Source organism: Bacillus rossius, chromosome 5 (genome assembly GCF_032445375.1).
Source record: "Bacillus rossius redtenbacheri isolate Brsri chromosome 5, Brsri_v3, whole genome shotgun sequence".
Classification (NCBI taxonomy): domain Eukaryota; kingdom Metazoa; phylum Arthropoda; class Insecta; order Phasmatodea; family Bacillidae; genus Bacillus; species Bacillus rossius.
The window spans coordinates 16,857,886-16,881,216 of NC_086333.1; the positions used below are offsets into that span (position 1 = coordinate 16,857,886).

General features: G+C 36.6%; 1 protein-coding gene across 1 annotated transcript in view; it reads right to left on the reverse strand.

The window, feature by feature from the left end:
* Nucleotides 1-23,331, reverse strand: part of LOC134531616 (tenascin-R-like) — a 148,749-nt gene that overhangs the window by 98,117 nt on the left and 27,301 nt on the right. The window contains exons 4-6 of the mRNA XM_063367370.1: nt 8,880-8,975; nt 3,124-3,264; nt 1,374-1,511 (exon numbers count right to left, since the gene is read on the reverse strand). Of these exons, the coding sequence (XP_063223440.1) occupies nt 1,374-1,511; nt 3,124-3,264; nt 8,880-8,975 (375 nt within the window). The remainder of the gene's footprint in view (nt 1-1,373; nt 1,512-3,123; nt 3,265-8,879; nt 8,976-23,331) is intronic.

Consider the following 23,331-nt stretch of genomic DNA (forward strand, 5'->3'; position numbering starts at 1 on the left):
CTGCAAAGTTTAGATTTCAACTGGCCTATTTTAATACTTAGGTTCGTATATTTCCGACGAAGTAATACCATTCTTGGTTGATCTCGATCAATAGTTTGTTGATGTGCCAACACGTAGCGGAGCTAACGAGCTCGCACAGCTGTCGATCTTCGCAGTCACATAGCGGCGTGCCGCTGTCCTCACTCTGATCCCGCAGTTCACTTGCTTGGAGGCCGTCAGCGACACTCGAGTGACGTCACACACTCGCATGCGCACCGCAGTCGTTTTCCGTGAAGCATCAACGTGTCGTTCTCTCACTCAACCAGCTTATTGGAGACTTCCCTAAGTGACTCCCGGTTACCATGTTCAGTTCATTAAACTCTTTTAAAATCTGATATAATAATACATTTTTATTTAAATCCTAATAAAATTATTTAGTAATTGCTGATAAAGAACTTATTAAAAACCTTAAAATTCTAATAAAACTACTAGTGATAGCTATAGATTTTAACATTACCAAAAAAAAATATTGAAATAAATAAAATCTAAATAGATTTTTTTTTAATAATTACATAAAGTTTTACGATAGAAAAACACTGATAGCGCACTGCCCGCAACACTAATGTCAACAGTTATTTTTATTAAAAGCCGCGCAGTTTATTATTTCTGATTAATTGTTTTAGTTCTAAAAATCGGTCGGCTACATTGTGCTCTTTACATAGCCATATCAGATTATTTCCATTACCTACCTTAAAATAATGGTAAATATTTATTGTATTTCACATAAATGTGAGGTGAGCATATGAAAGTAAAGTTTGTGTTAAAGTTCTGCACGCATTTTTGCGAATACACGAAACACATGGGTGACATGACAACATATCCCTTCATAAGAAAAAAACTAAGGTTCCTGTAATGACAAAAAATTATAATAAATCTTGCGCTAAAAAACACTATGCCAGTAAATACTCGGAACGAGATGTTGTGTTATTGTCTGTGCTGATGCCAGAAAATTGATTCATTTATAGGAGCGGAAAAAAAAAACTCGGAAGCGGATGTGAGCATAAAGCGTCTCACAATGGTTTTGGCAAAATGTAAAGGCGATGAAATGAAACCCAGACTCAGTTCCGCCGCGCTAGGCGAGGTGCGCGTGCACGGACAGGAGCGACGCACGAGGGAGGCAGGCATGTAACTCGGGCCAGCTCGCGCCTCGACGCAGCGCGGGCAGCGAGGCGTGTTTGCGCGGGAAACAGGAGCTGCACTTCGCACTTGCGAAGGGTCAAACCCGGACCATCGTGGTTGAAGCGATTCACCTGGTTATCCCAAACACATGGCCCTAGCTGGCTGATAAAGGTTTGTAATTGTTCGTGAAGCATGGCCCGACAAGCGCCACTCACTGAAGCGGCACAGCTCGCCGAAGAAGCCCGCCTCGCAGCCGGCCGGACAGACGCCGGTGAAGGGGTCGCAGGGCGCGCCGTCCTGGCAGCGGCCGCACGACTGCCGGCAGCCGAAGCCGTACTGCCCCTGCGCGCAGCCTGCAACACGATAGGCATCCTGTACTGCGGCGTCGTCAGGGTCTCAAGGTAAAACAGTCAAAGATTTTCCTTATTGTGTTCTAAATTTTAACGACCCTCAAATGTATTTCATTTTGGAAGTGAAAATACTTTGGGCGCGATGGCAGTAAATTTTTAAGATATAATTAGACTGCAACGTTGTCTTGAAAAATTCTTGTGATAAGTATAGTTTCGGGGAAACTGGGACTGGAGTTGGAGTGTGGTGCGTGTTGCCGACCGACCTCTAGCTTCCGGTGGCCATTTTTGGTGTCAAATTCCTCGAAAATTCCTAAAAATTCTTTAAATTTCCCCTATCTTGAAGGAAAAATACCCGTTTTACTGGAATATTTCCCATTTTTCTCTCACAATCATTCAAAAATTGGGAATTCGGAATGCTTCATAAACCTTTGGCTTTTGGAAGACCCCGAATTCCCCATAGTGGCATAAATTACCCGTCGTCTAGCCGCCCTAAGCTTCCGATTTCTGACCGAAAAATTCCGGAAAAATTAACAAAATAGCTTACTTCAAATGTTTAGTTAATCAATCCATCCCAGTCTTTTGCTATATACCCGGCAAAATAAAACATGTAGTTTATGAAAAAAAAATACATTAACTTATATTTAAATAAAATTTACTGAATAGAATACTGTGCCTTGAAACAGCGGATAAACGCTGTCATGCAACACGAACTTCTCCTTATTTCTAGCAAAATCCTCCTTCTCTTCCGACCATGATAGAGCATCACGTATCCCACATAATATATATATATATATATATATATATATATATATATACTCAACAGAACATGTGGCACGATCTATTGCAAGAAATATAAACTATCGCAACAAGTTTATTGTGTGATATAAATTAAATATCACTAACGAAATATTAAAAATTATATTTAATAATGGTAACAGTTTAAAACTCTCAGTATGCATCAAATATAAATCACTAAAGCTAATATGGACCCCAATTCTATGTCTGTATCATCATCAAAATGACACTGCTATAGATACTTATTGCAGCAAGGAGAATACCTTGAGAAAAAAAATGCTAAACGTCATTAGAGGACCGAATGTTTTTTTTTTTTTTGGTCCTTGACAAAAACCATTCAATTGCACTCAGCGACACAAATTATTTTGTTGAAAATATTTCATGAATAAACATAGCAAAAAATTTTTTTACTAAAATATCAAAAATTTTATCGTGGAAATTATATGAAATATTTTAAATAATAATTTCTTGTTTATTATTTGTAACATTAATTTAAAATTCCCCCCTTTTTTAATAAACTCAAACAAAGGCCTTTGTGAAATCTGTTGAAAATTTTATTTTAGATAAAATATATGTAGGATGTAAGGTTAAAAACGAATGGCAAAGAATGCGAAGTTGTGCCAGTGTAAAGAATGCACGCTTCTGCATGGTTTTGAAACAGGAATAAAACTGCTCACTTGTACCTACATTTCTAATGCACTCCACGGAATGAGTGCAGTATGCCAAGGAAGTGGTAGACCTGTATGAAATACGCCAGTGAACCCCGGCAAGTATGAGAATGCACAGATAGTGGTGCAAGGAGCGAGCGCACTCGGCTCACCGTCGCTGCAGAAGCGGCCGCGGAAGCCCGGCGCGCAGTCGCAGCCCACCTCGTGCTTGCAGAGCGCCAGGCCCTGGCAGCCGCGCGTGAAGCTCGAGCACTTGCCGCCGCAGTCGTCGCCGAACTTGTTGGCGCCGCAGCCTGGACACACGCCACACGCCACACCACCATTCAGTCCCTCTTTCTGTACAAACATGTCATATTTTACATGAGAGAGCCACGGAAATTTCGCGGATTCATTTAGTCGCAAGCTAGAATGCAAACCTCCACACTGTCGCACTGTGTTCATGATTGGACCGCAGTTACCTGGACACGCCCCTCTACGACCGTCAGCCAACGATGTCCAGCTAGGAGAGAAGCAAGCGAATCAGGCGGTGCCAAATAACAAGGATAAAAATGTTCTCGCAAAGAAATAAACCAATGGGAATGTAAACATGGATCGAGCACACCTATAACTTTGATTTCTATCCTGAGGCCCGAGGAATCCGCGAAATTTCCGGGACTCTATATATGAGTAAAAACCCAGTGCTTGGTAAACGCCATTTAGTGGGAGTAATTTAGTGAATGGAACGGCAGTCAACTGGAACAGAAAAGTATCACTCCGGTGCTGCCGTCTGTGGAAGTCTCAGAAATCTCGAAATGATGGCGGACCCGCGTTATACATCTTTATATATTTCTTGCGTGAACGTCGCAAAATTAAATCACGCGTAAGTATTAAATATTAAAATTTATAATAGTAAAATAAATCTTTAATACTGTTAGTAATGTTATAATTTATAGTCATGAAAATAAATAACGACAACTTACAAAATACGTTACAATTCTAACATAAAAATTTAGAAATTAAAATATAGAGATAGCACAGAGAGCATCATTATGTAAACACAAAACTTAAAGCTTAGCCTATTTATTCGACGGAAAGAAAAATAAATAATTTTGTAATTTAACTTTTACTGTTAAACATAAAACGGTGAATCATCTAAAACATTTTAAGGTTTGTTAAATGAAAAGATGTACAAACTGTTTCCAAATATTCAAAAATATTCCTTATGTTATAATATGTGTCCTAAAATAATTGAGGATATTATTATAATAATGCAATAGAAGTGTAACCGCTAAAGTGTGTATCTGAGTACACACTCTCATTTTTACACGCTTTATATTAGCTTCACCTGTATGTTTGTTTGTATGTTTGTTTGTTTGTATGTATGTTTCTAACCGACTCCTTTGGGTGCGATTTTGACCCACTTTAAACGGCCAGATTTCATTCAAACTTTGTAGATTTATCGATAACCGATGACAATACACTAATTTGATAAGATAATTCCATTAATCTATTTGCAAAATAATATTTTAGTCAATTTATTGGTAAAATGAAACAAAGATATATATATGTAAAGAAAACCATTTCGCTCATGTGTGAACTCTTTTCTTTCAGTTTGTCTTTGGCGCGATATAAACAAAGCCTACTAAATATTGCGACATTTAATTAAATGAACAGTGAGAGTGGGTTATGATTATTGTTAACAATATACTTTCTTGAAGGGAATATTATCTATATTTGTAAAAACACCATATGCATAACCTCAATAGCTACACCTAATAAGCAGATTTTTTAAATTCCACTCGAAAACCAACCTGCAAATCTACACCAAGCAGTTACAAATACTCCAAACTATGCCAAGGTCAGTTAATCATTAAATAAAAGACATCAAACACGGAAAATATGGATAAGTTTGACAAATGATATATCAAAAAACATATTTGGATGGAGAGCAAAACTTACAGTTTAAGGATTTTTACCTGGCAGAAATTGAGAAGAAAAAAAAACACTTTTATAAATAAACCAAACTAAAAAGTAGAAAATAAATAGTAGTTTATAAAACTAAAAAACACGCTTTATATAGGAAACCAAACTGAAAAATAGAAAATAAATTTTAATAAATTTGAATCAAGAATAGTGTAAATTTTTTTATAAATATGAATTAATAATAATGTAAATAAGAAAATAATGTATTTAATATTTTAAAAAAGCGAGGGGTGCTTTTTAAGATATTATCGAAATGATAATCCTTCTATACATATATGTTAATAAAATATTTATAACTATTGACACCATGCACCCCACGCTTTTTTTAAATTAAATACATTATTTTCTTATTTACATTATTATTTATTTATATTTATAAAAAAATTTACACTATTATTAATTCAAATTTATTAAAATTTATTTTCTATTTTTTAGTTTGGTTTTCTATATAAAGCGCGTTGTTTAGTTTCATAAACTATTATTTATTTTTTATACGAAATATTGCAATTAAAGCACACAATTTCAATCATTATTTAATATTTGTAATGCAAACAATGTGATAATATAATACGTTTGTTTAACTTAGGGACAAAACAAATATTCTGATATTTTGGTGTTAAAAAAGAAGGGTTGGGTGGAGACGAGATAAAATTGTGACATCTTTCAATAATGTTTCTAGTGCGATTAATTTAACTTACCATTTAGGGGAGACTACTTCCCTTCCCCTTTTAAAACAATGACTCAACCATTTTGATACTTAATTTTTATAATTTGGGATGTGTAACATCTTATCTCTCAGTGTATGGCATTTGGAGTAATCATGATGCTGCATCTGAGGTCTATAGAGGGAACAAGAGTTACAAATCCAAAGAAAAACTTAAAAGAATCAACTAATAAATTTTAACCAAATGGGCAGTATTTTAATAAAATTCCTTCTCGAAATTTAGGCCCAAGACCTGAATAATTTTTTTTTAAAAGTATTTTTCACTCATATCTCAGCCGTTTCATTACAACTATAGTTTAACATTTCGCTCTGAAAATCGAAAATTATAGTTGACGAAGCTGCACCGGAAAATAGTTCTAGCGGCGGGTTGGAAACTACGTATGATTCTGGCATAGAAATTTAATTGAACAAACAATTTTAAAGAATTTTAAAGAATTCCGAGTTTCGTATAAGTTAAGTGTTAAGTGTTAAGTGTACTAGTTAGTAGTTAGGTGCCTCAGGCACCCGTTGAAAGAGATTTAATAGAAACAACATTTTGATATCATATACATGAAATATTTATAAAAAATTCAACTTATTTTAATTTGGTGCAAATAAAAATTATATATATACATTTACATAAAATTATAAAACTTTTTTTCACGAAAAAATAATACAAGCCAATTATAGTTTTGGTGCCGGGGTATTTGGATCTGATTTCAAATGGATTTCGTGCCTTGAATTCCAAATGGCCTTACTTTTTGCCTATGAGGTCAAGTGTTTAAGATATTACGTTTTAGTGAAATGTTTATTTTACCTTGTTTTAAACATTAAATTCTTATTGCTTAGCTACACAAATATTATAATATTTTACAAATATCATATTATATAAATAAAATTATATTGTACTAATAATTATTATTTTATATTTATATTATTATGAATACTAAGATAGTACCAAGTCATCAATTGAACCAAATAGTCACTCAAAACTTCGGAAGCTTCTTTTAGGTGAACTTCTTGAATATGTCTTTAAACAGTCCCTTTTAAAACTCCAGCAATAATCTGCTATAATGTGCGTATCCATTTTCCTTGATAGCGGTCCTCCATAATTTTAATATCTTTATGAAATCTTGCTCCTCACTGCAGTCTCATAAATTTTCAGGAAAACGGTACAGTTGGCAGTGTAAATAGTGCACCTTAATACTCATGTTACACCCAAGGGATATCGTTTACCAGTTCAACAAGGTTTTCTGCTTTTCGTTGGCCCAGAAAATTTCCGACAACTGCAACCAATGAAGTCCAGGATTTTCGTTAAGCCTCATTCATGGAAATTACGAAATATTGGTCCTTAATAAACTTTCTTATTTATTGGCCGTTAGATACTCCTGCTTTAATTTTTTCCTTACTCAAGTGAAGCATTGTTTTCCCATATTAATGCAAAGCATTAACCGTCCTTATCAAGGCCTTTACAATTTGCTTCATAAAGCCCAGCTTGATATACAGTGGAGTAAAGGTGATTTTCTCTCGTTCAACTAAGAGTTCGTTAATAATGTTTTTTTCTCCAACGACCATGTCTTCTCTCTTAGGCCACTCTTGTCTAACCCAGTGGTGTGTTTTGTCTCTGCTATCCCAGAGGCACAAGAAACAAGGATATTTGGTGTGGCCACATTGGTGTCCGAGGAGAAAGTTTACCATGTTTAAGTCCACAAAAATCACTTATTGATGTTCATGATACCTTGTCTTCTGCAACATCAAATCTATGGCACTAAATGTTACTTTCATTATCGTTGAGTGAGTAATTGGCATTGAACTATATTTAACTTTACTGTGTAGATTAACACATTTCAAGCTTCGCTTTGATCTATTAATAAATAGGCCCAATAATCTGTAAAATTTCAGGAAGACTAATTTTTTCTAAGATTCCACTAACATCGTGACAAAATACAAGATTTTCTTCTTGAAAGATGAATGGTAGCAGACCATTATCTTTTGTAAGGTAAAACGTTATTTTGGTTCCTTGTTCCAGTATTTTTATTTTTCCTTTAACCGGAAAGCCAGTAATTTAGAGGGTTATTTTGACAGGTTAAGATCTCTGACTAGGTCATATACCTCTTCCTGGTTGAAACATTGAGGAGTTATTGACATACCCTCATAATCACTGTCACCTTCATTAGTATCAGAAGGGTGGTTATAAGGACAACACTCGCCCTCAGAAAGCTCTGGTAGCTGGTGAAATGCTGGGATCGGTACTTCGTCTGAGTGAGGGACCGGGCGTCTTGCAGAGATTGAATTCAGTATTTCGATTGATTCCAGTAATATTTACGACAATGAATTAACAGTCATCGATGTGGTTTTGGGTGTTCTCCAAACCATCGGTACGCCGAATTTCAAACGTTTTCATTTCCCGCTATTCCACTGGCGTAAATTTTCTGTACAAGTTTTACAAACCTAATACGGTGCCCATGATTTTCCCTGATCACCGAACTTAACATTTAAGTACCCATGATAAGCTCTCTTTACAAAGTCACTAACAGTCTTTCTGTTATCTTTTAATGTGTATTCTCCGCATAAGTAGCAAAAACACATCAGGATAATTTACACAACTTCTACTACTGGAACTCTTTTTTTTATCAACTTAAATCCATCAAGCATGGCAAAATCTAACAAACTGACTTCAAACTTATTTGAAGTGTTGAAATGAAGGATGCGATTCCCAGCTTGGAGTATCCCTGTGACGAAGTGGCTTGAGTCAAGCAGGCGGTTTTACTTCATTTTTCACACATAACTCAAAATGTAGAGCAGATAGAAAACAAACTAACTTCATATTAAGATTCAGCGCCTTAAATATAGCTAAATCAGTTACAAAATCCTAGTCACAAAAAAAAATTCTTTGAAGCCTGTGTTATTCTTTATGAAGAACCTCTTGAAAAACTACAATGCGTGATAATTTTCTCTGGTAAATCATTAATTTTCCTTTATGTCGTTTCGATTCGATAAGCACCAGGCTGGCAACCATATTAGTGGGATATAATAGTAGGTCCTGCTCTAAAAACCTTGCTTTCATAAAGACGTTTTACAAAACTAAAAAAATAACACAAATACTACTGGCTCGCATGTGGAAGTGATGCGGCCCTTGATTTGCGCGCTGTTTCCGCCCGTAAATCTTTCTTGTTATTTGACACAAAACATACAATATTTAGCTTCAGATACGCTGTAAATAAACTTAAATGCGAAACTCACCCTCAGCACAGTATGATCCAGCGAAGCCTGGTGGGCAGACACACTGGCCATTCTTTTTGGAAAGGATGCCTCCATTAATACACTTACCACTTAGCTCTGTAAAAATAAATAATGCTTCAGTTTAATTGATTGGCACACTCATATTATCAAAAATTGAATAATTTATCAAATACTGAACAAAAAAAACATTTCTTGCAAAGCACTAAAAACAGATAGAAAAATAACTTAAATACTATCCAAACTAAAAACTTTAATTGAATCGGTCATTTGAGAAACGTCATGAGTCCAAAAAACTAGTATTGAGATAATCAAGAAAAACCTTCTAGTTTCTTAAAGACTTAAATTAAAAATATACAGCTTGCTTTTTAAGTTGAATAAACATATTATCTGTGTTTTAATACCGTAACTTCCCTAATAATGGTAATATATATTTATTTAAGAATAAATAAAGTTAATGGACTGATGATGTTTCTCAAATTAATATCTAATTATGAAGCTGAAATATTGTTTTGGATGACATTACGCCCTGAAAATACTAACTTTAATAACATAAACACAAAAAAGGTCTTGTATTATTATACAGACTTCATTTTAAGACGTAAAAAACCTTGTATTATTATACTGACATTATTTTAACATGAAAAATACGTTTACATGTTTTACTTTTGAAATACATACGGAGTCATTGTTAGTTCTCTTTTTTTAGCTTGTAAGTTTATCATTTCATGCATCGTCTGTTGCTCCTGTTGCTGTTGGCCATTCCAAAATTTCTTGATAAAAACCTGAATGTTCATTAGGGATGTATTTGATGAGTTTTGTGATATCTTCAAGCTTCTTGATGTGGATTGGATTTTTGACTGGGTCCAAATATGTATATTCTGGGCCTAATGGATTAGTTAGTATATTTTTAGGGGGAGTGGTGTAGAATGTGTAATGGATGTTTTCATCATTGCTGTATTTTCCGAGTTAATGCTCAGGCAAGATTGGGGTGGATGGCCAGTGGCAATCTATTGGTTTTCAGAGGAGATACGTCACAAGTCAAGGACTTGTCGTTCAGAAGAGAAATGTCACAAGTCCAGGACTCGTGACGTTTCTCAATTCACTAAAAAATTCTACTGCGCCTAGCACCGAGGATATATCCTGGACTCATGCCGTTTCGTGCTAGAATGATCGGCCTTCGCATTCTGTTTACTTTGTTTGCCATAACTCATTTTCCATAAAAATGGACTCATGACGTTTCTCAAATGACCGATTCAATTGCCAATGATATTACAGAGAACACATTAGAAAAACATTGGGGCTCGACTTGTTTCGGTCCTGAGACACAACATATGTTAATTGTATTTTTTTTAAAATATTTTTTTTATGAACACAATTTATCCGATAAAATGCTGAGAACTATAAGAATACTGATATTGAGACATTGTATTTCTTATTGTTTTTCGATTTTATTGCTTGCACAGTTGTGGCCTGCCGTTCGTAACCCTTCACGTATGTTCGACCGTGTCCGACGCACGATGCCTGTTATTGACAGATCATCGACCATTATCGGTTACCTTCAGCTTTAACTCCAACCACAATCATGCCTCATGGATCTTTTGTTGTTTATCGTGGTATGAAAGTATTGCCTGCGACGCACAGTGGGGCCAGATCACAAAAAGCTGGCCAAAAGTCGAAAAATAGAGTTAAAGTTCCGGTAATTTCGAGTCGTGAGTTAGATTGGGTAAGAGTCCGAAGGTCGAATTCTAGACATTAGCGCGCCCTACCCCATATACCTGCTTTTGTAGTTCAGTTGAAAGGTGACCCTCAATTGAGTTGGATGTGTCGTGCAGTAAGTAAAGATTTGAGCGCTATATTCAAGAGGACAAAAAATCGCTAAAAATCAATCGATTTTAAATCTACAAAATGGAATCAACACCTACAAGTAAGTAAAATATGATTATATAACATAACATTAATTATAATAGTTAACGTGTTAACAATAAACGAATTATTTGTACGAAAATGAACGGGAGATTACAACGTCAAAATGTAAACACGTAGAGAAAAGTTCATAAATTCTGTAGAATTCTGTGATTGGACCGATCGCATGTTGTAGGTGGAACTGCTATTGAATTTAAAAATTAAAACTAGCTGAAACTAGCTGCAATTGTGTCATTAGTGCGAGTTATTTCAATGTAAAACATAGGTTACTGAATTGTGTACATTAACGACGCGAAATATGTTGCTCTTTTTCTTGATTTTGTGTGAGGTCTGTACTGTATTGAGTTCTATTATACGTAATTCACTTTTATGACAATTTATTTTCCTTTTCAAATGATATTTTGGAATTAATAATATTAACGAGATTAACTATGGAAGTATCCATCTATATAGATATTTTATTTTTCAATTTCAGAATCTGTCGCTGATGAACGTGAATCATGTGGCCTAACAAGAGAATAAATATTTTCTTTATTGAAAGGTCATTTGAATGAAAAAGCGACTGAAACAGATGTAGAGATCGAAAAGTTCATGTCTGTTAAATTGAAACGCCCCTTTGCTCTATCAGACAATGTAAAACCTGTACTCCGAAAGTTGTTGTATGACTTGCGTAAAAAGTGGCAGCAAGTATCAAGAAATGAAGGCGCATTTCTGCAAAAAATATTCTGCATGGTTGAGCGTGTTTGTTTCGTTCGAAGAAACTAATCCCTCTCTAGAAAAATCCCATAATTTGGGGCGGCCTACTTTAGAATTTGCAGAGTCTAGTGACCGGACAAAACGAAGGAGGACTGAAGAATTACGCGCAAGACATAGTACAGAAGAATTGACGTATGCGACCCAAATGAGCCTTCGATCATCTGGGAAATTAGATGCTGCGAAAATTTACCGTGATGTGGGATTGGGAAGCCCAACTAAAGCTAAGAAGTATAAGGAATCCATAAATACGATTGAAGAAACGACTTTATTTGCCGATGCTGCTCTGTCGCTCATAGTGGAATTAAAGCTATCAAAATCACAATATCAGGGACTTCGTAATAGAAGCAAAGAGAACAGATGCAAATTATATCCACCGTATAAATTGCTATATAAAGGCAAGCTCAAATGTTATCCGCCCATGTCAGATATCTCTGTCGATGAATGTAGTGCTGAGGTAAAATTGCAGGCATTGCTGAATCACACAGCTGAAAGAATATTATTATCACAAATGGATGTTATCAGAAGTTTGTCTCCTGAAAATACTTGCAACTTGAATTTAATTTGTAAGTGGGGATGCGATGGCACTTCTGGCCAAAGTACGTACAAGCAAAAGTTTACCAATGATGATGGAAGCATGTCCGATGCTAATATTTTTGTTACCTCAATCGTCCCACTGCAGCTTGTATCAGACGACCATGAAACAAATGCTAGACTTCTTGTACCTATGGAAAAATCCGAGGCCCTCATCACCTCGCTTTTGTAGGCCAATTAGGATCCAATTTCTTCACGAGAGTCCTGAAGCAACTCGTGACGAAATGGAGTATATTAAACAGCAAGAGAACAATCTTGTCCCTTTCAAAAATATCATAGATGGAAAAGAAATAAGTGTTTATTTCCAACTTGCTTTCACCATGATCGATGGTAAAGTTTGTAATGCTATTACGCATAATATGTCTACTCAAGGATGCTATTTATGCAAAGCAACTTCAAAATACTTTAACAATATCGATGCAACGCTAAGAAGGGAAGTCTCTGAAGATCATTTACAGTTTGGATTATCAAATTTGCTTGCATGGATACGTTTTTTTGAATGTTCTTTGCATATAGCTTATAAGCTTGAAATAAAAAAGTGGCAAGCGCGTAGTGATGTAGAAAAAGAACAAATAAGAATCCGAAAAAGGAATATACAGAAGGGTTTCCGTAAGGAATTGGGTCTAATAGTCGACCAACCAAAGCCTGGTTTCGGTAGTTCAAATGACGGGAATACAGCTCAACGATTTTTCCCCAACTCAAGCATTTCTGCAATTATTAGATACAGGGGTTGATGAGGTCTTAATTAAGCGTTTCCATGTCATATTGCAGACAATTTCGTGTGGTCATGATATCGATTTCATAGAATTTCAAGATTATACCTTAAAAACAGCTCGCTACTTTGTGCAATTATATCCGTGGTTCTACATGCCAAATTCTGTACATAAGATATTGATTCATGGCGCAGACGTGATAAATTCATCGGTATTACCGATTGGGCAGATGTCTGAAGACGCTCAAGAGTCTACTAATAAGTTCATTAAAATGTTTCGCGAAGATTTTGCAAGAAAATGTTCCCGAGTCAAAACAATGGAAGACGTTATTATACGCTTGTTATTATTATCCGATCCGTTTATTTCAAGTTTGCGCAAATTACCTCGAAAAAACTCAAAATCGTTGCTTCCAGAAGCAGTTTTATTGTTAGTTGTGCCACATATACCAGCAAGTACAGAAAGCTACAGCGATTTCGAAATCGAAACAACTGATTGTGAATCAAACTTTTCTTCGTGTGACGATGCATGAAAGTTTAATCAACCAATTGTATGTTTTATCGTATTATATAATATTGTCGCGGGTTGAAATTTTGCAGGGTTGTTGAAATCAAATTTAGGGACTTAACTGACGGGACTCTGGGCTGGCTGCTCTGTTCACTCGTCAGCGCAAGTGGCGTGACCATGTAATTGGGGCACGGGGCCGGCGCGGTGCGCTGCGGACTTGCAGAATTTTGTTTGTTTGTTTGGCCGCGCGCTGGCGCAGCCACGGGCCGCAGTTACTGGGGCGCGCTGTCGTAACAAGCCGCGCGGTGTGGCCTGCACATCGGGGTAGAGGGGGGTAGTCTTCCCAGATGTTCTAGTTAGTTGTTTAGTAAATTTGACTTCAATAACGAGCTTTTGTTATGGTAGGCGCGGCAGGGCGCGCGAATTTAAGCGCGAGTGGTGACACGGGGCTCACTCAGGCGGAGGCTATGCGTCTCCCCTGTGGCCACGAGTTGTTAGGTCGAAAAGTAGTTTGAGTTAAGCTCGGCATGTAATCGTTTCAGGCTCACTCAGGCGGAGGCTATGCGTCTCACCTGTGGCCACGAGTTGTTAGTTCGTTCGTGATGTAGGAATTCAGGCTCACTCTGGCGGAAGCTATGGCCGACGCCAGAGGCCACTAGTCGTTTAATTCGTAATGTAGTTTAAGTTAGGTCATAATGTAGTCATCTTCAAGCTTTCGGGCGGAGGCAATGGCCCTCGTCACTAGTCCTTTAGTTATAATTTTTAAAATGTAATGTTCGTTCGGATTTTAAGGGCAGGAGAGGCCCCTACGTTAGTTTTAAGTAATCGATCAAGAAAGGCTTTTCGGAAAATGTGAGTATGGACTTATCTTTGTTTTAATTTTAAGTATTAATTATGATTTGAGGTATTCGGAAGGACTAGGGAAGTGTTTAGTGAAGTTCTCTCATTCTCTCTCTTGTAAGGTCGTTCAATCGTTAAGGAAGTAAAGAAGAGTATTGTTTTAAATTGTAATCCCGCTATTTAAATGTTCGTCAAGAATGATGTTGATTATTTGACTTTAAGAATAAAATAATTTTAATTTAGTATTATGTTATTTTGCAAAATCTCCTTAGTTCAGCTCTCACCAGACATACTGTACGGGATGACGAACCTACGATCCTAGGTACAGTAAAGTATTTTATGAAGTTAAGAGTAGTTGATGCCAAGCGAGTGACTAAAGAGCTACGATTATTTTCCCCCCTCTGAAAGTGACACGTGACAGAAATGGTGGTGGCACCGGCTAGGTACTACGTGACAGAAATACCCGGCGCCTCCACCATTTCTGTCACGTAGCACCTAGCCGGTGCCACCACCATTTCTGTCACGTGTCACTTTCAGAGGGGGGAAAAGAATCGTAGCTCTTTAGTCACTCGCTTGGCATCAACTACTCTTAACTTCATAAAATACTTTACTGTACCTAGGATCATAGGTTCGTCATCCCGTACAGGATGTCTGGTGAGAGCTGAACTAAGGAGATTTTGCAAAATAACATAATACTAAATTAAAATTATTTTATTCTTAAAGTCAAATAATCAACATCATTCTTGACGAACATTTAAATAGCGGGATTACAATTTAAAACAATACTCTTCTTTACTTCCTTAACGATTGAACGACCTTACAAGAGAGAGAATGAGAGAACTTCACTAAACACTTCCCTAGTCCTTCCGAATACCTCAAATCATAATTAATACTTAAAATTAAAACAAAGATAAGTCCATACTCACATTTTCCGAAAAGCCTTTCTTGATCGATTACTTAAAACTAACGTAGGGGCCTCTCCTGCCCTTAAAATCCGAACGAACATAACATTTTAAAAATTATAACTAAAGGAATAGTGACGAGGGCCATTGCCTCCGCCCGAAAGCTTGAAGATGACTACATTATGACCTAACTTAAACTACATTACGAATTAAACGACTAGTGGCCTCTGGCGTCGGCCATAGCTTCCGCCAGAGTGAGCCTGAATTCCTACATCACGAACGAACTAACAACTCGTGGCCACAGGTGAGACGCATAGCCTCCGCCTGAGTGAGCCTGAAACGATTACATGCCGAGCTTAACTCAAACTACTTTTCGACCTAACAACTCGTGGCCACAGGGGAGACGCATAGCCTCCGCCTGAGTGAGCCCCGTGTCACCACTCGCGCTTAAATTCGCGCGCCCTGCCGCGCCTACCATAACAAAAGCTCGTTATTGAAGTCAAATTTACTAAACAACTAACTAGAACATCTGGGAAGACTACCCCCCTCTACCCCGATGTGCAGGCCACACCGCGCGGCTTGTTACGACAGCGCGCCCCAGTAACTGCGGCCCGTGGCTGCGCCAGCGCGCGGCCAAACAAACAAACAAAATTCTGCAAGTCCGCAGCGCACCGCGCCGGCCCCGTGCCCCAATTACATGGTCACGCCACTTGCGCTGACGAGTGAACAGAGCAGCCAGCCCAGAGTCCCGTCAGTTAAGTCCCTAAATTTGATTTCAACAACCCTGCAAAATTTCAACCCGCGACAATATATGCATTTATTTGGTAAATTTCTTATAAAAGTGGTTCAAGTTAAATCAGCCATTTTGTTTTTATTTCACATTTTGACTTCGGATTCGTAATCAGCGACCCCGAAAACCCCCTAGTACTGACTTTCAGCCAAATTGATAACACTTTTGACTTTTGGCCAGCTTTTTGTGATCTGGCCCCACTGTGCGACGTCTACTTACGTCCGGCAGCAATGTTAATTTTTTTTGCATTGTCTACTTGAACTGTTAAAAATTCTTTACTTTAAATCCTTCAAAATTTTTAGAAAAATGACTACTTTTAAGGCAAATGTTTTCTTGGAGTAAGGTTGACTCGAATACAAATTGCTTTAGCCATATCAGATTTTTTGTCAACTCAAAAAAATTCGTTTGCAAGTTTATACATAAAAATATATTTTGCACTCGTAAATGTTTACAACTACACCAACTAGGATTCCATTTTCTCATGTTCTTTTACTACACCTATTTTTCAGCCATCGTTATTTATGTAATTTCCCTCCGTCAAATGAGGTTAGGTCTTTTTCTGCCACCATATTGGATTATGTAATTTCCGTCCGCCATCTTGGATTACATAATTTACTCTCACCATTTTAAAGTCTAGATATTTTAACGATCATGTATTACATCATACCCATCTCCTCGTAATCGAGTGCTCCACTCCTATGTGTTCAAATTTTCGTTTCAATGACATCATCAAGCACCTACACTACTACTATACGTTTCACTTTTGTGTTATATGGTTATATCACCATATTGATTTCATCTTCTGAATGCAGCCAAATTAGATTTTCATCAGCACCCTTGACTTATAACATCAACTTCCCGTAATGGGCTGTGTCGTCATCACCAGAGACATTGACCTATATAGTCTTGGACTCTCTATCATCACTTTTGAACTACGATTTCACTGTTTACATTTTTGATTCAATCATTTCCATGCTTTTAAAATTCCAATTCTTTCCACCACTTTGAATTATTATCACACATAAAAAAAAAAAAACTTAGACTATGTCATAAACACCTTTTGCCTTTAATATCACCAACTTCAACTCCTCCTCTTCATAGTCATCACAGTCTTTCACGTCCCTACATTTGGATTATACATCCACCATCTTGAATTTATTTTCCCATTCTCTCCCATTTCACTTACTCAACCAACATCTTGTATTTAATTTTCTCACTCTCTCCCATTTCGCTTAGACAATCAACAACTTGTAATTAATTTTCCCATACGTGTATTCATCCAACATCTTGATTATACAATCATAAGCTATATCATTAACTTAAATTATGCTGATTTAATAGTCGCTCTTAAGTACTGTTAGTTTTTTTAGAATATATTGCATGCAGTTATAAAAAATTATATAACAGCAGGGGCGCAACAACAGGGGGGGGCAAGGGTATTTTGCCTGCTTGTACGCAAACAATTCTTCAACCTAAACCAAGGAGTCGAAATGTCTGCATCAGAGGCGAAGCGTCCATGTAAGCTGTGGAAGCGGCGCTTCCCTTCCATTAACCAGTAAACAAAAATAAAAATATTTAATTTTTATATTATCTAGAAAATGTAATAAGCAACAAAAAATATTATCTAGAAAATGCAATAAGTAACAAAGAAATCATGGGCAGTGTAGATGCATGTCACAATCTAACCGTACAAGCAGTCCGTCCATACTAACAATGACCACTTATACTAAACCAATGGAAGCTGCTGCCTGTCCCTTTGCCATTATCTGCGAGCGCAGCTTGACTGGTGCTTCTATCTAGGAGGGATAAAAGGAACTACGAACTGGGCTTGCTGGAGTTGCCGCTGGCCTGGAAGCGGCCTCGCCTGCAGCTTCCAGTTGTGCAAAAACACTATAAGAACCACGTGTGAAATATATAGGATAAAACATCATAGGGAGACTGTTGTACTATGGAACACTTTTTTGATTCTATATTTTTATATTTTTTATTACACTTTTTTGAACCGAAAAAATATTTGTTATAAATGTTGAAGATCCTTTAACAACTTTCTATTTGAGTTTATATGTTTTACGCCTCTAACAAAAAAATTCTATATAATGTCATGCAAAGTGTTCCATGGTACAACATGGTCATGTACCACGGAACACAGACTCTTGTACCTTGAAACACAGGGTAAATAGTTTTAAAATATAAGTAAAAAAAAAGTTGTATGTTCTACAAATACAGTTGTGATTTTTATATCTATTATGCATTATTTACAATAATATTAAGGTACATGTATATCATACACAAACTACATGGTTCAATTTTAAAGTTATGCCATCGTCACTTATTTCTTTCGTGTAAAATAAAGTTTTTTTTTATCCTTTGCAAAAGTCCCAAAGGTAGGTTTTCCACCCAAAGGTACCGGTATCAGCGCATAGTTCATGTGCCCATCGTTTGCAAGATGTGCATCGAATCCATTGTTAACCTGATGCATCCTCTTTAAAAGTTCCATTACAAAAAATACAGGCTTCTTCACTGCTATCAGTTTCAATTAAGGTGACAGCTTCGTATTCTTCTTCAGATGATGAAGCCTGAAGAAGTTCTTTCTGAACCAAATTTTTTTTTCTTTCGCTGATCTAATTTTTTAGGTTTATCTTTTTTAGTATTCGCATTTGTTGAATTTGCATTAAGATTATGTTTTCTTTTTACTCTATCTCTTTTTTCTTTATTCATTTTTATTTCAAGCTTTACCGGGGAATCAGTCGCAATCAATGTCCTTCCTTGTTTTCTTTCTTTCTTTAAAGATTTCCTTTCCTTGGCCTTGGGATATGGTATGACGTCTTCTGGCAATAGGGCCATGCTTTGGCTTACCCCTTTACTAGTGCTGGGTAAAGACTCTGTAGGCTCAACTACCAGAACAGATAAACCTGGAGCAGTCAGTTCACTTTCGTCAGTTGGTATGCTTTCCTGTAAGCCTACTGAAACATCAGATGTAGCGTTGTTTGGCCCATCATTGGCTTGGCTTACAGTTACTTCACAAGAAGGTATAACTGCAGTTATGTCAGGCCTATCTGTGACATATGAGGGTAAGAAGTCTTCGTCACGAAAAATTTCCCTATCAAAAGGAAAAATTCCAGCTATCCTAAATCCACTCATAATATTCGTAGGGGTGAAAGCACGTGGAAATGCTTTACCCATAACTTCTCCTACCGCATAGATATTGAAAGTTTGACCTGGATAGTTCACAAGCCACACACTTACTAAGTGATTGTAACAAGACTTAAGAGACCCATAACTGATAAGTCAAGGGGCTGTAATTTGTGTGAGGTATGCGGGGGGAATGTTTCGATTATCACTCCATTGTTAGATGCCGTGTCAAGAGCTTTAATGCTCAAATGATTCTCATGGTTGTCCTTGAATAACAGAACACGTTCTTCTTTGGAGGGCTTCACAAATTTAACATAATGCACTAAAAATTGTAAAAATGTATCTTCGTTGGACCATCCAGAGATTACAGCAGCACCAACTGACCCAGGTGGAGCACCATACAACATTCTGTCCTTGAAATTCACTCGGGGAAAAACTAACATTGGCGGTATGAAGTTTCCACTAGCACTGATTGCTGTGATGAGTGTGACAAGGTTACCACGTTCTGCAGCAGTTGCACTCCCGACCTGCCTTATTCCTTTTGGAGCTACGATTTTCCCTGGAGTTTGGACTGTAGACATTCCTGTCTCGTCACAATTCCAAATACTGTCGGGTGAAATGTGCCCAAAGCGATTGTGAACGCTTTCAACATTATCGAAAAAAGCATCAACATTATGTTTGTTGAAGCTTGTAGCTCTGCTAAGACTTGTGGGCCTCGGGGTCCTAATAGATAGGTCACTGTGACGCTTCATTAATCCCCTCATCCATTCTTCTCCAGCTAGTTGTTGTTCATCCAAATTCTGAGGATATTTTATGTCATTCGCACAGGCAAACTTGTATCCTAACTCTCGCACAACTTTTTTAGATAAACCATAGTTCATTTTTGCTACTTTTTTAATGTAATTTAGCAAAGCATTTTCTTCAGCATCAGAAAATATTTTTCTTATGTCAAGGTTAGTTTTGTAATGAAAAATTTCACTCTCAGAATTACGAAATTGCGAAATTTGTCTTGCCAAAGTATCCAATTTAACATTGAATACTTTGCAGGCTTCTCTAACTGATATTTTCGTTTCAGGAGGTGCCAAAACAGCTTCTACAGCCTTTTTCATAGCAGCTGGATCAACTGGGGCCCTCTTAATGCCACACTTACTTCTTGGCATAGTGATCTGTAACAAATAAAGGATAGCATAATGTACCTTCGAACATGTTCAAAGGTATAAGATGATACGTGTGCCGAGGTACAAGAGGTAGCGAAAATAAACAAACATGGCGCCCTAAACCAGTGGTTAGATGAAAACTTTAATTACAACGTATGAATCTACTCACCACAAGTTCTGCAAAATATTCTAGGTGATAATGTTTTCAAGCACATATTTGTTTCGGTTAAAAAAATAGAAGAACTACGCATGAAATTTTTAATTTCGAAACTTCAAAAATTGTTTTATTGCAACATCGCACAATTCCCAGTAAAACGAGACAGAACTGCCGTCAGAGATACCTAGCGTCATTCTTCACAACCAAGTTATGGATTGAGCCCGCTAGGTGGTAGCACTTCCTCAAATCCACCAATGTTCCAAGGTACACTATGCTCAAGGTACAACAGTCTCCCCTACGTATGTTTTAACGTTAACTATTGAGTATCGAGTATCTTAAAATATGCTTAAAAGTTTTGTTTTGTTAAAGTGAATAGTGGTGGTCTATGAATAAGCCGTAAACTTTTCTTTCAATACACGAGCTGCGATATGCATGCGTAGTGTGGCGGGCTATACCGCGGGCTGGAAGCTGCTGTGAAGAAAGCTTCCACGCCAGAATAATGGCGAGTAGTGTGGTTTCTCAAACCTGGATTTTCAGGTAATGCTTTTTTGTTGGACTCAGAGGAATCGTGCGTTAATAAATGTAAAAGTATTATAGAAAAACTATTAAACAGTCCATTAAGTGCTTTAAATTTTGAACAAAAAAAAAAAAAGAAATAATCCTCAGTGCAGACCTATACCTCCGTTAGCTCTGGAGACAAAAGTAAAAGCATTTACTAGGCATTTTCATCCACGCACTTACGAAAATATAAAACCTGGTTATGTGGCTGGATTTATTGCGCCTAAACTGCGCCAACAGAGCGTTGTAAATGTTCATTCGAATACGTTTTTTGGTCTAACGTGACCAAACGCGGCACCCAACGCGCGTACAGCTTTCTTATGTCTAAATGTTGATTTAATATGTGACAAACACGTTCTTTTGACATGTTCATAATCTCTGCTATCTCTCTCACTTTAATTTGGCGGTCGTCTAGCACCATTTGGTGAACTTTGGCGATGTTTTCGTCGGTAGTTGTAGTTTTTGGACGTCCCGAACGTTCATCGTCGCCAAGCTCTTACGGCCACGTTTTAATTCAAGCTGCCCACAATTTCACTTTGGTAAATGATAGTGCAGAGTCCCCATACACAGAATCCAACTCATTTTTTATTTGCGTAGGCGTATTGCCTTTCAAAAAAAAATATTTATTGACAGCTCGATACTCGATTTTGTCCATTTTCATAAAAACACTCACATCAACTCACTCAAACAAATGTTACATAACAACTGCGCGTCCAAAATGGCTGAAACTTTGGTAACTGCTAAACAGATGAACAACGAAATTCACTAGCTTTAATTTACGTGTGCTGCAATCTTCATGTTAAGGTCGGAAACTTTTCAGACCACCCTCGTAGGTGAAACGTCTTGAGGTGAGAACTAGTCATTTTGACCCACTATATTAATTTACATTTGTGTAAAACTATATGTAATGAATTATGTGAATAAGTATGTGTTTGATAAATATAACTGCTTTATTTCGATTATATAACCTGCTTAATAATTTATAATGGCAACTATAAAATGTAAGCATGCATGAATGGTTGAAAAATGTAATGTTACTAAGATTAATGTTATATATGTGTATAACTAATATGTGAAGTAAAATAAAATAACTATATATTTTAATATATGTTTCACTTCAGATATTAAGAAACAATTTAAAAAAATTGCAAGCTTTGAAATGCGCAAATGAAAGCGTGTAAAAAAACCGTTATCTTTGGAATGCTTGAATAAAAGCGCTTTTGGTTGCTAGTGTTCGACATATATTCGAAATATAAATATAAATAAATTGAGGTTTTGGTATTAATTTACTTCAATTGAAACATTTATGTACTAAAATCAAAGTGTTATGAAAAATAAGCTTAGGATATTTTTGAATTTGGTCTGTTATGTCAAATGCTTGGTATTTATTCTCGTTCTGGTATAAGTCTACTATCTCATATATAAAAAAATTATGATTAGTATTTAGAATGATCAGGTGATTTACTCTTATATTTTATACACTGGTTCGGTAAAGGATGAAATTAACTATATCTGTTATGCAGGGGCGCAACAACTAAATTTCCAAAGGGGGGGGGGGGGCAATATACCTTTTTATAAAGAACTAGCTGACCCGGCGAACTTCGTACCACCTTAGCGTAGCAATGATGCACTACTTTATTTTGTATAGCTGACCTATCTTAGGTATGAGTACCTATTCAATTTGAACTGGAATCTATAATATCCTCCATATAAAAATGAATCCATAATTCCCTGGTATCACTATAACTGAAAAGGACCTTACTAATTTAATTAAATAAAAAACAAAATATATATTGTCAAAATAGTGTTTATTCCATAGGATTCAATTATTCCACTAATGTTTTTACAAATTGCTATTGAACAACTTGGCATTTTTAAGTAAACAATGAGCTCAATACCACGCGCGCTCTATAAATCAACTAATAGTCTCTGTACCCCTCACTGCTTCTCTCTACTCTAATGCTTTTTGATAAACTATATTTTTAGTTTTATGTTCTGGCGCGTAAATAAATAATGTTGATGGTTTTCCGACACGGGAACAGGCGACATATAATTGGCCATGTGAAAAACATGGATTTTCTAGGTTGATGCCACATACACTTAGCGACTGCCCTTGCGATTTATTTATTGACATTGCAAATGCAAGCCGCACTGGAAACTGTAAACGCTTAAAGCTGAATGTCATAAGGTTACTTTAAAAATATTTATATTGTACAAAGTGTTGGGTTAGTTTGGAAATAATTTTATAAATGGTGGTTCAGTATTCTTAAATTTTCTAATTTTCCGTTAAATTTTTTCTTTCATAAGAACATTCTCGTGACAATAACAAACACAACAAAAAAAGAATTAGTGAAATCGGTTCAGTCATTTACGCGTGATGGCGTGACCAAGGGAAATAGGAATTCATTATTCTTAAATTTTCTAATTTT